The 16,895-nt window shown below is 37.5% G+C and overlaps 1 protein-coding gene and 1 long non-coding RNA gene across 7 annotated transcripts; one reads left to right on the top strand and one right to left on the bottom strand.

Moving 5' to 3' along the window:
• Window positions 1-84: 84 nt before the first annotated feature.
• wdr91 (WD repeat domain 91) lies at window positions 85-16,826 on the bottom strand. 3 transcript variants are annotated; one of them, XM_085925410.1, is made up of 18 exons: window positions 16,402-16,826; window positions 15,396-15,531; window positions 14,483-14,662; window positions 14,196-14,402; window positions 13,805-13,888; window positions 13,526-13,635; window positions 11,444-11,618; window positions 11,142-11,333; window positions 10,836-11,029; window positions 6,920-6,974; window positions 6,141-6,236; window positions 5,539-5,633; window positions 4,989-5,142; window positions 4,426-4,534; window positions 3,489-3,601; window positions 3,260-3,367; window positions 573-662; window positions 85-417 (listed from the first exon to the last, which is right to left on the bottom strand). In XM_085925410.1, exons 2-18 carry the CDS (start codon window positions 15,516-15,518, stop codon window positions 253-255), a joined length of 2,250 nt encoding a protein of 749 aa, XP_085781536.1. In that variant the 5' UTR covers window positions 15,519-15,531; window positions 16,402-16,826; the 3' UTR covers window positions 85-252. The 3 variants fall into 3 exon arrangements, with proteins under 3 accessions (XP_085781536.1, XP_085781534.1, XP_085781533.1); XM_085925408.1 differs by lacking the exon at window positions 16,402-16,826 and adding an exon at window positions 15,964-16,355 and having other exon boundaries at window positions 11,507-11,618; XM_085925407.1 differs by lacking the exon at window positions 16,402-16,826 and adding an exon at window positions 15,964-16,353.
• Window positions 346-11,818, top strand: LOC147047827 (uncharacterized). Of its 4 annotated transcripts, XR_015067680.1 has the most exons (7): window positions 363-1,235; window positions 5,022-5,198; window positions 6,144-6,261; window positions 7,107-7,179; window positions 7,247-7,355; window positions 7,768-7,901; window positions 10,842-11,768. It is a non-coding gene; the product is annotated as an uncharacterized LOC147047827 (long non-coding RNA). The 4 variants fall into 4 exon arrangements; XR_015067681.1 differs by having other exon boundaries at window positions 346-1,235; window positions 6,171-6,261; window positions 7,768-11,818; XR_015067679.1 differs by having other exon boundaries at window positions 346-1,235; window positions 5,019-5,198; window positions 7,768-11,818.
• Window positions 16,827-16,895: the final 69 nt, after the last annotated feature.

Here is a 16,895-nt window from a genome sequence, read left to right as displayed (position 1 = left end):
ACACACACACACACACACACACACACACACACACACACACACACACGCACGCACACACACATTTTCAAGACAAGGGTACTCATCTTGAAAATCCATTTGGACTTTAATATTGTACTAATGTTGAACAGGTTTGAATCGCATTGTGAAACGACTAACACTGACCGCAATCATCTCTGTTAGGAAATTATTAATCTATTAAATCTATTCCGCTTAATATATATTGTATAACTTGTGTAGTAGTCAAGATTTGAATCACGACTTCTGTGCAAGGAGCGTGCTGAGTTTGATCTTTCCGTCCATAGAGGCTGTGAGGCAGGTACCACAATCCAATGCTGAGCACCAGTCAACTGTCACCACAGGTGCTTTGTGTCCACCCAGGCACAGCAAACTTTCCAGGGCAGGTTCTCCATTAGTCAGCTGAACAAAAGTGGGAAGGAGGAATGAAACACCAAAGAGAAACATCAGTTTTCCAAATATCTGTTCAACAATCAACCGCAAAGAAAAAAATATTCAAAACAAAACAAAAGAAATGCATTGTAAAATAGCCTCTGCATGTAAAAGTAGATGTCTACCTTGTAAATGATTCCTCCAGAGCTTGAACAAGTCAGGACATGTTGTCCTTCTGAGTCAAAGGTGAAAAGGCGACCTCGGGGAACCTGAACCTGAAAAAAGTTCATTTGTTTATTTGGGTTCTGAGCCATTAGAAAAGGTTGTTCTGTTGGCACAGGCAGAAGAACAAGAATCCAAGCTTGAGGAAGCTTAGCTAGAAGTAGAAAAAGAAGTGCTTGATATTAAGACCCCTTTAGCTGCTGCTTTAAAAATTTTGCATATTTATGAAGGATCCAATCCTTCACAAATGGATGACAAAAGTGTTGTGTCACGTGAGAATCATTCAAATGTGTAGAATGAGTCAAACAATCCTGGGGAAACTGTTCCAATTGTAATCTAAAATAAAGTCATCAAGACTAAAGAACAATGCAAGTCCTGAAGAGCGACAAAGAGACTCCATACACAGTTGTTCGGGTAAAACAACAAAGTAGTTCCAGTTTACCACCAAAACATTCCTGTCTTCAAAGGGATCATAGACTCTTTATGATGACGTTTGACCATGGTGAGGAGAGTCAAACCGAGGGTAACAAGGACCGCCTCTGTAGTACTTCATAGAGCAATACAAATGCAGACAGGGCAGAGAATTAATCGTGAGTTGTCAACAAGGAAAACTGACCAAGGATACTGTAAGTCAAAAATGGATTTTGGTGTGACATTTTAGAAAATCTTACACTATCGCTGTAGTATACCTCAATCAGGCTGGTCTTCAAACTACTTGCAGGATTGAAATGGCTGACAGAATACATGGAGGAGTTGGATAATGTAGCTTATGTGCGAGCTATTCGGACTAACCTTCCCTCCACAAAGAAAAAGAAAAGTGGAGAACTGTTGCCATTAATACTTGGGAGAAATAAGCGTGAAGACTTTAAACTTGTTAAAGTTTTTAGAACAGGGTAAGATTGCGCTACATTGTCAGTTTGGCGACAAAACTAAAGCTCAATGTCGAGGGACAACCCAAGCCATTAATAATCCTCAGGTAAAAAAAAAACAACAAGGGCTTATGAGCAAGTTCTGTCAGGAGAACTTGGATGTGCCAAATTTAGACAAGACTACACCTAAGGAAGAATCATTTGGACGGTAAAAGCCTTTGAAGTGTATGAAACTAATTTACATGAAAAACTATGTATAAATGTCCATGTGCAACCTTTGATTCAGCAAGTTCAATAGTTAAGTAATTTTTCATTATGGTATGCCAAGTAACGACAAATACCGTAATTTTCGGACTATAAGTCGCTCCGGAGTATAGGTCGCACCAGCCATAAAATGCACAATAAAGTGAAAAAAAACATATATAAGTCGCACCAGAGTATAAGTCGCACTTTTGGGGCAAATCTATTAGTCAAAATCCAAACCAAAAACAGACATGAACCAGCAACAACAGGCTAAACGATACGGTATGCTAACGTGACATATACACAAACGAGGAGCTGAGAACGGGCCTGATGTAACATTCAGAGTTATTCAAGTAAGTATTACATAAATAACACGTTTATCAAACCATCTGTGTCACTCCAATTCCACGTATGCGCCGCATATGCTGACGTCGGACCCGTTGTAAGTTGCATTTCTAATTATTCCACAGACCCATATAACGATATATAAAGTATATTTCAAATAACTATCATATTACAACAATATTATCAAACCATCTGTGTCACTCCAAATCATTAAATCCATCGATCAAATTCCTCGTTCTTTGTGTCAACAACGCTGCGCGTGCGCTGCAGAGATCTAGTATATAACTATGTTGGAGTGTTAACAAAGTACCAGGAAAGACGTGCGTTTATATAACAACAATATTATCAAACCATCTGTGTCACTCCAAATCATTAAATCCATCGATCAAATTCCTTGTTCTTTATGTCAACAACGTCGCGCATGCGCTGCAGAGATCTAGTATATAACAATATTGTAGCTTTAACAAAGTACCAGGAAAGACGTGGGTTTGGTAAACGGCTCTTTATTTAACAAAACAAGAGTTCAACGAGTCAACAACTACTGAACTTCCAGCCACGGAGGTGGAAGAGAGCTCCATAAATAGGACCGGGCGTGCGTAAAAGCCATGTCCGAGCCCCATCCACCGTCCCTGGACAGCCACCCGGCCGAGCGCCGGCCCCCGACTTCCATCCACGGAGGTGAAAGAGAGCTCCCGTCGAGAAGGACCGGGGGGTGCGTAAAAGCCATAATAGTTTTTCAAACCTTCTGTGTCACTACAAATCATTAAATCCTTCAAACTCTTCATCCTCCGTGTCACTTACAAACAAAGCCGCAAATGATGCCGGTAGTACGTGAGGCCCTTCGTCATCTTCGTCATCCCGTGATCGAGTCTTTGTCCTTTATGTAAACAACTGCCGCGCCACTGACGTCACTTGAAATTCAAATTACAGCAATTCCTTGCTACGTCGCGGTTAGTTTATAGCGGGTTCCTTTTTTTTTTTTTTTTTGAATTTTGAAAATTTGTGAAAAAAATCACATATAAGTCACTCCTGAGAATAAGTCGCCCCCCCCACCCAAACGATGACAAAAACCGCGACTTATAGTCCGAACATGACGGTATGCTGCGTTAATATGCCTTACAAAACTATAAAAACCAGACTTTGGTCCCACCCCTCCTCCTTTTTTTCCTTTCCTCTTTTTAAAAATTGCATACCTGTTTATATCCGCTGAACCCGGCCAGGACAAATGGCCCAGTGGCCTCCTGAGGTAGAACTTGCTCTGACTGCTTTACTCCACATCGATGGATGTTCCACTGAATGAACTAAAGATACAAAAGTAACCCATATCAATACACTTAGTCCATAAGCAGAACTAATTTCTTAGATATATATATATATTTTTTTTTTAAAGTGCCCATTTCGGGTTGTAAACAACAGTTGTACCTTGCCATCTTCTCCGACGCTAAAGACGGTGTTTTCATCGTAGCTGAACTCAACACTGTAAACCTCCCCATCATGTGCCCTCCAGCTCATAGCGCTCTCATACTGCTGCATGTCTACAGGGAAAGGAAGAGAATTCCCAAAATAACATTCCAAATAAAAAAACTTAAACAGTACGAAGGCTAATAAAAATGAAAAGTGACGGACTCTTGGTGCATGTCAAATCTTAGTTGCATAATGCTAAAGTTTAATCCACAAGCTAGCAAAAAAAAAAAAAAAAAAGGATAAAGGCCTGGTGATGAGACTACGCAAGAGCCTATAACCAAGAATTAAAAGGTGCATTTCACATTCAATAGCAGGAAATTTACTTGAAATATGCATATATGGTAATCGGCAATTCATGGAGTTTATTTTTGTTTTGTGGTGCTTTGTTGGCACACAAATAAATATGGGCAAATATAATTACATATAAAGATGGTTTCAAGTTTTCGACCCCAGTTTTTTGTTGTTGTTCGTATCATTCATTCAAGCCCTTTATATTTGTACGGTGGTATCTGTTGCATGTTTAAATGTTACCATAGTGACACTTTATATTTGTTGGGTGTCTGTTGCGTTACCATAGTGACCATATTAAAGCATTCTTGTTACGTGCTGCTCGTAAAGGTATGCATAAAATGCATGTTGGATTTGCTTTTGTTGGAGCATTTCATTAACCTGCCCCCTCGAAAGGTATGGGTTTGTATGAATCAGTCTGCGGCAGAAAAGAAAATTGGGAATCACTGGCCTAATCAAATAGGCACAATTTGGGGTCCTGCATTATATAAATTGCTCAGCTATTCTGATAAAAATCAAGAGAACATAATCGTTTTCTCATGAGATTACAAATTTTACATTTTACAGTGCTTATCAACAAAATGTGCAATTTAAAAAAAACACTAACCAAAGAGTCTGATGACTCCATCCGCAGCTCCGGTTACCAACAAATTTCCATTGTGGTTGAAGGCTGTGCAGTTAATGGCTACTGGGTCAGGTTCTAAAGAGAACTGGAGCTAAGCAAAAGACAGCAGTGATTATGCCAAAAGCGACAGAAAACAAATTCTCAAATACTCACGCGCAACAGGCCAACTGTCACTGATGTGTGTTTCTTGAGTCTTCTAAATAAATGAATAGTAGGTTTATCTCTATTTCTTCAGGACTTTACAAATGGTTAACAGCAACTTTGCAATATCCTTTGGAAGTGAGTGTGCATTTTAATGTAACACTCACTTTTTGAACCAACAAAATTCAATTCATACAACTCATATAAGAATCCAGTACTGGAGCAAAATAAGATGGGACTTTGTATTTTAGTTTTTTTTGTAGTTCCTCTTTATGCATTTTTTAATAGCGACAAAGATTGAGACGAGGATCATTATCATTGAATATCTTTGCACTGACAACTACTGTATCAAAAAAATAAACGGTCAAACAACCTCTTGGTTGTGTTTTGAGTTTAACTCATACCTGTTGTTTCACTGTCTTGGTGTCCCAAAGCAGTAACTGTCCGGACACCTGCATAGGGAGACGATGAGCAGGCTCGGCAAGTCCACTCCTGTTGATAGCCGCAGCTGAACAAACAAAGGATGAACCACTGGGACTGCAGGCCAATGACAAGATACTGCAAGAAATTAAAACAAGTTAATGCCAACAGAATGTGTACTTTGGGAAAAACAGGTAACATTATACAGTGTTCCATAGGGCATCCTCCAATTAAAACCCATTAAAAAATTATTTCTTCTTATATAAAGTACACCGACCAGCTAACTGTATGGCCACTTGGTAGATATATATATATATATATATATATATATATATATATATATATATATATATATATATATATATATATATATATATATATATATATATATATATATATATATAAAAAACTGCAAAATCCAGCATTCGTGAAGAGGCATATTGTCAAACCATTAATGTATAAAACAAAAAAGCTTTGTCACTGTCCATTGACCAAACTGTACTTGTCCAATGACAAAAAGACACAAAAGTTTACCGTGGATGAGTTTCATCAATGTTCATCTCATATAGATTCTTCTTAGCTTCCGTATCATAGAGCCGTACTGTTCCAACACCACTACCTAGTAACAACTAAACACACACACAATTGGTTTATTTTATTGAATCTTTTATAGACTATGAGATAATCATCAATGAGAAAGTGAAGGTTTTTCATATTTTGTAATATTTGTAGTTACCGTATTTTCCGGACTATAAGGCGCACCTTCAATGAACGGCCCATTTTAAAACTTTGCGCACCGGACTATAAAGCGCACCATTAATGCATTATGTCAGATTTTTAATCCAAATCAAATCATTCTCCATTTTATCTTTTTTATTTCAACTTCAGATGCATCAAATTACTTTATAATCACAAAATAATGATCCATAGTCTTTTTGATTCATGATTCATAGTCTTCAGCGGACCACTTATTGATTGATTTCATGACACAATGCTTCGGGCCAGTTTAAATTTAGGAATTTGGTCCATATAAACGTACAAGGCGTTGGGTTTTGAGAATTTTTTTGTTTTTTAGGTGCGCCTTATAGTCCGAAAAATACGGTAGATGCATGTTAACGTAATGTGTCTGTGCATACCAGTCTGTCAGGTTTTGTTGCCCACTCAAGGGACAGCAGAGGAGACTTGGACATGATGGTGGCTTTGGTCTGCATGATGGGATTGAACGACCACACCTGAAGTGTACAGTGCGTGTGAAAGGTTAGTAATCACTTCAACAATTTGTGTCCATTACAGTAATCTCTCGCAACATCCCGGTTCGATTATCGCGGCTTCAGTACATCGCGGATGATTTAAAAAAAAACACAATTGCAGTACGTACATTTGTACCTTTAAAAAAAAGTTATCATAATAAGAGTTCTTACAAACATTTACAGTATTGTACCTTGTTGTAAAAAAGTTATAATAATAATAAAAGTTCAAAAAACATATTTACAGTATGTACACTTGTACCTTGTGATAAAAAAGTTGTTATAATAATAAAAGAGTTCTAAAAACATATTTACAATATGTATCCTTTAGCTACATATACATGTCACACGCACGCACGCATGCACGTAGACACACACGTATCATATTTACATTTATATTATTTATACATTATTTTCGGTGTCATTTATACTACATATTAATATAGTATTTACTTGTTTGAAACTATGATTTAATGTTCTAATGATAACATATGCACTTATATGATTTGATATACACTTATTGATACACAAACAATGTATGTATGTTAAAAAAAAAAGGGTGACACTACCTCACGGATTTTCACATATTGGTCTTGGGACCAATTATCAGGGATAAACGAGGGATTACTGTATTTGATATGCACTGAAGATGAATGACTCATATTTACCTTAATAACGCCATCTACATCCAAACTGGCGACTCTGCGACCAGAGCAATCAACCCTAAACAAAAGAACGAGATAAAATAAAGAATAGCTTTAAAGTGTGTCAGGGATATCCAAGCACCCATTTTAAATGTACAATAGTATAAAATAAAAATGGAAAATGTTTGGATTCTTTATATGCATCAACCAGCACCAATCCAGTGGGATCATCGCTTGAACAACACAAAGACGTTCCTTATTGCTCTTTGTGCTCGTCAGCCAGGGTGAGTGAGGTGTGCTTTGCCAACACTCAGGTGTTCAGGTTTGCTTCTGACAAATATGTTTGTTTAGGCAAGGGTCTGAAGTGTTCCAGCAGTGGAAGGCAAAGTTGTCAAGGAAATGAGAAGACCTGTTCCACTGATAATCATTTATGTGCAAGCGCCACCTTTTGATAGCACCAGTGAGTAATTCCTTCCCCTTAGGAATATCGTTTCACCTTCCAGAGATTACAAGGACTTTATGATTAGAACTTTACTAATACATCTCTTTTATTCTCTCCATATAGTGTATTATTTTCTCCAAAAATATATTTTTCTTTGGTTGAAAATGTAAGGTTTTTTTTTTCAGGAAAAATAAGTTTTTTCGTACAGTTACACGTTTCTGTCAAAAAAGTAAAACTTTTCATATTTACATTTGTCTTGGAAAATAATGTTAATATCAAACTCAGAAGATTTGACCATTTTCACAAGATAGGTTTTGTCTTTATTTGATCTCAAAATATATGATTTTATTGACAAAAAACAGTCACTATATATTTTCACAATTGTCTTTTTTGTCTCTCCCCCTGAAATAAATGTATTTTTTGCCCACAGCTCCAGACTACATGAAAAGTTGGGTGGGAATGTCTATCATGAGAAGATCTGCCAAAATGTCTCAAGTCATCTACCTTTTTGGTTTGAAACGCAAACGTTTCGGGGGGCGCAAGGGTTACTTCACAACCCTGATAGTAAGACTGCGCCCCTTTCTCTTATCAGGTCAACATGGACATGTTAATGAATGCATCATTGATTAATGTCTGATTTTCTGGTCTGACAAGTACTGAAAAGTGTTTCCCGTGTGTTTCAAGTTTTTATCGATTTAAAAAAAAAAATTGAATGTCCTTAATTGTACAAGCGAACCTTCACATCTCTCATAACTCCCTTTACAGGATGAACCCTCACAAATAATCAGATCCTCCAGCAATGGACTTTTAATAATTCCAAAAGTCAGGACCACACACACCATAAGGGAGGGCTCATTACGTCGATCGCGATCTACTGGTCGATCGCAATCTACTGGTCGATCGCGAAGGCAGTACTGGTCGATCGCAGCGTGACGTAATTTTTTTTTTTTTTGTCAGCCTATCCTATAATTACAAAAAAAAAATAATATTTGTGTTGTTCAATATAGGCCTATTTAGTTATGCAAGGTACATCAACATAGATTGTACATACAAAGAACCCTTAATGAATTTGAAAATAGTTATGTTTTGCATTTTTGTGGTGTGTAGGTAGATCATTTTGACTTGGTTCTTTTATAAGTAGCTCGCATGCTGAAAATAAGGCATACCTCTTTTTACTGGCCTCATTTATGAAATGGCCAGCGTGAGCACCTCAGGGTTGCAATTTTTATTTATTTATCTATTTATTTATTTTTTAATAAAAAGTGCTATGTCAAAGACTGTAAAAAAAAATTATATATATATATATATATATATATATATATATATATATATATATATGTATACAGTAATCCCTCCTACTTCGCGGCTTCAACTATCGCGGCTTCGCTGTATCGCGGGTTTTCAAAAATAAATTAATGATTTTATCGCAGAAATTTCATCATTTCACGAGGTTTCGCGGCCACTTGAGTTTCTTCATTTTCCTTTAATAATGATAGCTTATGTTTAAAAGTCGTTTTCTTGTTTTGAAATGAATAAATTAAAGAGTCAGTACAGTATACTTTATCGTCACATGTGACTTCAGGGCGTTCTCTCCACCGGCGGTGGCCTTCATCTGGACATAGCAATACACTGTTAGTCTCGTCGCTAAGGCATGAATGCGGAGCGCACAGTCCATTGATATGAAAGTCAATGGAACTTTCTGATCCATTGAAAGAAAGTTCAATGTATATTGTATATATATATATATATATATATATATTGGAAAAAAACTGTAAATATCAACAAATGAGTTTTAAAGAAAGCTACTGTGGTGAGAAGGAAAAGTTATAGTGCCTTGCAAAAGTATTCGGCCCCCTTGAACCTTTCAACCTTTCAACATTTCGTGACATTTCAGGCTTCAAACAAAGATATAAAATTTAATTTTTTGTCAAGAATTAACAAGTGGGACACAATCGTGAAGTGGAACAAAGATTATTGGATAATTTAAACTTTTTTAACAAATAAAAAACTGAAAAGTGGGGCGTGCAATATTATTCGTCCCGCTTGCGCTAATACTTTGTAGCGCAACCTTTTGATGCAATTACAGCTGCAAATCGCTTGGGGTATGTCTCTTATCAGTTTTGCACATCGAGAGACTGGAATTCTTGCCCATTCTTCCTTGCAAAACAGCTGGAGCTCAGTGAGGTTGGATGGGGAGCGTTTGTGAACAGCAGTCTTCAGCTCTTTGCACACATTCTCGATTGGATTCAGGTCTGGACTTTGACTTGGCCATTCTAACACCTGGATATGTCTATTTGTGAACCATTCCATTGTAGATTTGGCTTTATGTTGTGGATCATTGTCCTGTTGGAAGATAAATCTCCGTCCCAGTCTCAGGTCTTTTGCAGACACCAACAGGTTTTCTTCCAGAATGGTCTTGTATTTGGCTTTATCCATCTTCCTATCAATTTTAACCATCTTCCCTGTCCCTGCTGAAGAAAAACAGGCCCAAACCATGATGCTGCCACCACCATGTTTGACAGTGGGGATGGTGTGTTCAGGGTGATGAGCTGTGTTGCTTTTATGCCAAACATATCGTTTTGCATTGTGGCCAAAAAGTTCGATTTTGGATTCATCTGACCAGAGCACTTTCTTCCACATGTTTGGTGTGTCTCCCAGGTGGCTTGTGGCAAACTTTAAACGACTTTTTATGGATATCTTTGAGAAATGGCTTTCTTTTTGACACTCTTCCATAAAGGCCAGATTTGTGCAGTGCACGACTGATTGTTGTCCTATGGACAGACTCTCCCACCTCAGCTGTAGTTATCTACAGTTCATCCAGAGTGATCATGGGCCTCTTGGCTGCATCTCTGATCAGTCTTCTCCTTGTTTGAGATGAAAGTTTGGAGGGACGGCCGGGTCTTGGTAGGTTTGCAGTGGTCTGATACTCCTTCCATTTCAATATAATTGCTTGCACAGTGCTCCTTGAGATGTTTCAACCTTGGGAATTCTTTTTGTATCCAAATCCGGCTTTAGACTTCTCCACAACAGTATCTCGGATCTGCCTGGTGTGTTCCTTTGTCTTCATGGTTCTCTCTGCGCTTTAAACAGAACCCTAAGACTATCAAAGAGCACGTGCATTTATACGGAGACTTGATTACACACAGTTGAATTCTATTTATCATTATCAGTCATTTTGGACAACATTGGATCATTCAAAGATCCTCACTGAACTTCTGGAGTGAGTTTGCTGCACTGAAAGTAAGGGGGCCGAATAATATTGCACGCCCCACTTTTCAGTTTTTTATTTGTTAAAGTTTAAATTATCCAATACATTCCGTTCCACTTCACGATTGTGTTCCACTTGTTGATTCTTGACAAAAAAATTAAATTTTATATCTATGTTTGATGCCTGAAATGTAGCGAAATGTTGAAGGGTTCAAGGGGGCCGAATATGATCGCAAGGCACTGTAGGTTGTCATGTCAAAATTCCTTTGGTGTGTTTTGCTAAATGTCTACCTGCAGTGCATGATGGAGGAATGATGTTCTCCATATTCCTCCTGGCTGAGTTTGATAAATGGCTGCTCTACAGATACTCCAACACCTTCTAGTGGTCTTCCTCCGCTTCTGCTGCTTGAGGAGGAGTCAGGAGCATCGCCAGATGTCTCATTTAGAGGCTCCACCTGTCCTACCTCCCCCTTTTTCTCTTGAAACTGAAGAGAAATATAAAGACAGTGTAAACTGATTGCTCTGTGATTACCATGTACATTAACTGAAACATCAGTTGTTAAGAATTTTAAATTTGCATGTGTAACTTTCAAGTACCTGTGATAATGATTTTGAGAAAAGCTCCTTCCGCTCTTTTTCATGAGCTTGGATTTTTTTATGCCGTGAATGTGTTGGCTGGTTTGTCTGCTGGCTTGAATGTTGGGATTGAAAACTTGGTTCACTGATTGATGGTTGACTGGATCCTTGTTTCGTTTCTTTCACTTGGACTGCATCCCTTGATTTTGAAGACTAAAAAAAGGCGGTACAGATCAAGTCAAGTTAAGATAGATATGATTACATTCTGGAATTCAATTCTGTAAAATTATGCCAGTTGTGTTCAAAGTATTTGGCACTTTCACCTGACTTGTTGGTTGGTCCTTTCTACCTACTGCTGCCTGGCTTGGTGAAGATACCGAAGTTACCTGCTGCGTTTTCCCTCCAGGGGTGCGCCGACCTTGTGGTAGGAATGTTGAGAAGAAGTTCCTGGATGGTGTGGTGGTAACACTGACAGCCCGCTGGCTTGACACTAAGTCACTGAGAGCAGAAGAATAGGTCACCATTTGGGTATTGAGGAAAGAAAAATATACAATTAGGGCAGGAATTTTCTACGGCCATTTTACAGACATGTGCGTATGTATCATTAAATGAAATTATATTACAAATCCAACTTGGCGGAGGTCTGTGCTCTTTCTAGCTTTTATTTTGAGAATTTGAAAATTGGGTTGATTCTAACAGGTTTTTGTGCAAATCTGCAGACGTGCTGAACTGTCAGCAAAGCTGCCCTTAATGTTTTGACTGCTCATCTCAAAAGCATTGGAAGCCTGAATTTCTTTGTGTTGCTTTGGGGTACACATCCAAATGCTGTTTTTGTGTAAAGCAGGTCCTACAAAGCTATTCATACATTTGAGGAATGGGTGGTTTGAAATGATAAATTCAAACAGTTAAAATATGTTGTGTTTTTATATATATATATATATATATATATATATATATATATATATATATATATATATATATATATATAATGGGTGGTTTGAAGTTTTCACAATTTAAAACAGTTTTGTGTCAGAACATTGGGAGTTCCCAAGCACATTCACTAGACATTGACAGTTTAGCATGGTTTTAAAGACAAAAGTCAGCCCAAAAATGGTATTTGTAATATGTTCTGTGAAGCCCAACCAGTTGAAACACAGTGTTCTGTTTAAGAACTATTCCACAAACGAATCACCTGTATTTATCTCAGGGGGTGACCATTTTGCCACTTGCTGTCGACTGAAAATGACATCGGTTATCGGTCTCGGGCCACAACCAATCACAGCTCACCAATTTTCTGAAGCTGAGCCGTGATTGGTTATGTCTTGTGTGTCACAACTGTGATGTCATTTTCACAGCAAGCAATTATGCACAGAAAACAAGGAGAAACTGTAAAAATGGATGTCTTTTGCTCTGTGCAAGTGTTTAATGGAAAAATTAATTTTCTTGTTTTTATTTACCCAAATATTTACAAAAATATATAAATTTAAACCTGTAATTTTAATACCGTGATACTTTTGCTCACCATTATCATACCATCAGAATCTATCAGCCCGTGCCTAATCAGTGGTTTTTGATAAATGTTTTTATAATTCAGTCAAAAAGATATATGCAGATATACTGAAATTTTATCAGTTACTTTGGTGATCCATAATAATCTTGTTTTTAAAGGATTTACTGCCCCAAAAAAAAAAAAAAACAATAATTCATTAGAACTGTTTATTTTGCAACATCAACCTTATCACAGCACAGTGTAAACACAGCATGTGACTCTTATTGGTAATTTAACTTGGTAAATAACTTAGGTGATTAAAACATTAAAAGTATTTCTGGTATAAACAGAAAATAATGCCGTTTGCATGCTGCTGTAAAGTGCCTGACAATTATTATAGAACTGATTAAGAGGTATACGACTTTCTTAAGGAAATCTTCGTGCAAAAAGACAAATGTTTTTCTGGAGTGAATAGTGTTAATACAGATTTGGTACTGCTGATGATTTGCAAATCCTACTAAGTTGCCCTTACAAATCAATCACTTCAATTAAATTACATTTGACAACATCATACATCTAATCTATTGTAAAACAAACTACTCATAAAAACATCATAAAGTGACTTTTCAGTAAGTATTTGTTAAAACTACTCATAGTTGAAATGCGCGTTTGGTTGTCAAGAGCAAAACATTAACGATTAGCATTTATGTAAAAGATGGCTGCCATTTTTCCATTTCAGGACTTTAATAAACCTAACATTCACTCAAATATTTAAGACTTAGATGCATATTTATTATCCAAATTCAGTTGTCACATGCAAATTAAAACATGTTAGGACAACGTAAGATGAAAAATGGCAGCCAGTTTTGGAGTCATAAATAAAATACAAAACAAAACAGTGATGTTTGTGCCTCACAGCTCAGTATCTCCCAGTCGGTCCATGTTCTGGACATACAGCGGAAGTTTATGATGGACCACCTCGTCTCCATCCCTCTGGTCTCGACTTTCTGTTTGCAAGGCAAAGACCTAGAAAAGATGAAGATAGTAAGAATTCTTTCAACCTGGTTTCTGACTAATATTGCTTGATACTGTACAAGTCCTGTCACGTAAAATGCACTCCCTTCTATTACGAAATTAGCTTTCTTTGGTGACTACTGAAAAACATGGACACATTCAGCCAGGCCGAGATTCTTACCAGTTGTCGAAGCTGCTCATTCTCCTCAGAGAGGCTTGTTGTTTTCTGGACCTCTGCATCAAAACTCAGCAACACTGGTTGGGGTGAACTCCAGTTAAGGACTTTGAAAAACATTATAAACAGTTTAAAGCACTCAATCACAAAAAATGCCTTGTAATTGTGAGTCATAGAAATGATGGTCAACATTACTGCTGTTAAGAACACCATGCTTCCAATTATACAGACTACTTGCATCATCACCAGGCATCAGGGCAGTACATGTCCATGTCCGTGCTATTTCACACTAGCAAACTGTCTCTTTGGGAGTTTTATAATTAATATTCTGCTATCGTTAACAGTTAAAAGCAAATCACTACTGTCAGGGAAAGGCTGGATTTGACTGAAGGATATGCATACACTGGAAGAGCACAGAAAGGAAGTTGTGCAATGAAACCAGGAAGGTGTCCGACCACTGGCGGGAGAAATATGGAGCAAACGCCGGGTTCTGTTCAGGTGCGGGAATAAACGGCAAGATGAACCAATCACGCCACTCAGGTTGACCCTGCAGCTCCATAGCCTGCTTCTGGAAAAACTCCTGAGTTTTCTCCAAGTTTCCTTTCTAGCAGGTTAGAAGAACAGAGAAACTGTTACTCCGAGACTTTTACATACAGTCCAAATGAACTTTTGCATTTGTGTTACCTGGATGGTGTTGATGACATAGTATCTATACAGACTTGCTCTTAGTTTGTTCACAGTGGATCGGTAAACATCCTCCAGTCTGCAGAAAAGACGTCGGTCTAAGTAGAGCCAGTAGTCCTTCAGGCCAGACAGTTCAAAACTGTGGATAAACTGAAGCAGCTGATCAATGATCTTGTCCACCTGAACAAAGTGATTTAATTTGTAAAACACACCCCAAAAAAAATCATTCTTCCTTTTCTTATGATAAATAACAACACTAATCAACAACAAATTACAATCATAATGCGTATTTTTTGTTGACTTAAAAAAAAATATATTTTTCTTTTTCCTACCACATCAGGTTTTTAAGATATATTTGTTTTTGTCCGATAAAATATGCGCTATAGAAATTTTACCATACGTTGTAATTTTTAGCTATATTTCAGAAAGAAATCCACCTGTTTTTTTAATCTAACCTTGATTCATAAATATGACAAAATATATGAAAATATATTTTAGATTTTTGTAATTTATATTATTATGCAAATTATATGTTAGGCCTAGGGAACAAACTGGGCTAGAATCTGAATGTGTGGGGGAAAAGAATCCTCTTGAAACATTCTCTGATAAAAACATTTTGTAATTGTTTTTTGGTAGGCATAATGACAACAACAATAATAATGTAGTAAGCACAGTTTAATGCTGCAAATTGTACAATACAAGTTGTACTGTCGGAATTTAGATTGTGTGGCTGGCAGTGAAACCTTGGTTGTGATCGGGATGGGACTAGAGAAGCAAAATAGCTTCCCCAGTTTCCATTTTCGACAAGTCAAACAAATGTGAAACAAATCTGTAATAAGTGTGTTGTTTATATACTTGTCAAAATAAACACATAAAAAAAAAAAATCTAATGATTGTATTAGATCAATCATACCCTGAAGCCTTTCTCCTTGTCAGCTTTTATCTCGCTGTCCAGGTGTTTCAGAGTGCTGGTGAAGCCACGATATATCAAATATTCCCTCACATGTTCATCTGTTCTCTCCACCGCAGAACCCATGATGTTCTCCCACCTTAAATGAAGTACCAAATAAATAAACAAATAAATCCATTCGTTTCTTTACTGCTAAGCATCACAAGTAAATTGACTCTATTCCAGTTTAGCAATGGCTTGAATTGATCACCAGACAATCGCATGCCACTAATATTCTGAATCTGACCAGTCTTTAATTGACCTAAGATTACGTTGTTTTTTTTAACGTGGAAGGAAGCCAAAGTTGCAAACGCCACACAGATATTCCATAACATGAAAAAATAGATCCTTGTTCAGTGAGCAAGAAAAGGTGAGACTTGAGGCGGGACACCATGACAACGCACCTGCTCACAACCTACACATGAGCATACAATACCCGGACGTGTCTTTCTGATTTCCCCCCCGCCTAATTTCTAAGGTCAAGGGAGTCATCAAGGAGACCAGTTTTGAAAAAAGGTGTTGAGATACAGACCTGCAGAGGATCCAGGCCAAAAGCATGACTGTCACACCTGTGTGAAGCTGAAGCTGTCCGCTTTGCTTCATTATTCATAGCGTTAATACACTTGAAAAATCAATTGCTAATATCAATAATACTTGATGCCTAGAAGACGTGACTTCCGGCTTTACCCTGCCAGGATCGCCAGTCACTCGCACGACTTGATTGGCACACAATTTATTTATGTACTATCCATCCGCATAAAATATAACCCAATGCCAAAATTGACATGATCATGATGTGAATCGGAACACTAGCAAACATATCTTAACTCAAGAGCGTTACGTGTTGTTTTGAATGCCGATCGAGATGCTCATATTCACATTCAGTTTAGTGCAACAGTTGAACGCCGAACTGCGTATGCCTTTTGAATAATCACAAAAGACAGACGCGACTTGCAAAACATCTACGTACCTTATAGCAGGAACCAGACTTTCGCAAATTCAACAAAATCTCATGTAGTTCCTCTGGACTGGAGCAACGCATGCCAGTGTGTAATCAATGGTTGAAACTTGTAAAACCGGAATAAAAGGTTTAAGTATAATTAAGTCCAAGAATATATAACGTCTTTAATACACATAGTATACATTTATACTCCGTGTATTTATCGCATCGACAGAACAAACTTCCTGTTTTTGTCTCCTGATAGTCATGTGACGATTGGGCATGACGTCACACGAGTTGCTTAAATCAAGGCTGCCCTCTGGCGGTAGATTTATCAAACCATTTCACCACACAAAATGTGAAATACGCAATTCGTTTGAAAAGATGTGGTGTATCTACGACAACTTGAGCAATGGTAGCTGGGAAATGAGGGAATATAATGTAATGGCCTATTACTCCTGTTCTGTCATTTATTTCACCTTCTTTCAAGACGTTGGTTGTAGTAGTTGCGCGCATCTCATTGT

The sequence above is a fragment of the Syngnathus leptorhynchus genome, chromosome 12, assembly GCF_054491065.1.
Source record: "Syngnathus leptorhynchus isolate UIUO chromosome 12, UIUO_Slep, whole genome shotgun sequence".
Taxonomy (NCBI): Eukaryota; Metazoa; Chordata; class Actinopteri; order Syngnathiformes; family Syngnathidae; genus Syngnathus; species Syngnathus leptorhynchus.
The sequence above is the reverse complement of the archived record's forward strand: the minus strand, read 5'-3'. Positions and strand labels throughout refer to the sequence as shown.

Coding starts and splice junctions, on each gene's coding strand:
- wdr91 (XM_085925407.1), bottom strand. CDS start 16,034: ATGAAGCAAAGCGGACAGCTTCAGCTTCACACAGGTGTGACAGTCATG. Junction 6,975..10,835: donor TCCTCCATCATGCACTGCAG/GTAGACATTTAG, acceptor TCTTTTGTTTAG/GGTTGATTGCTCTGGTCGCA. Junction 418..572: donor CTGGAGGAATCATTTACAAG/GTAGACATCTAC, acceptor ACTTTTGTTCAG/CTGACTAATGGAGAACCTGC.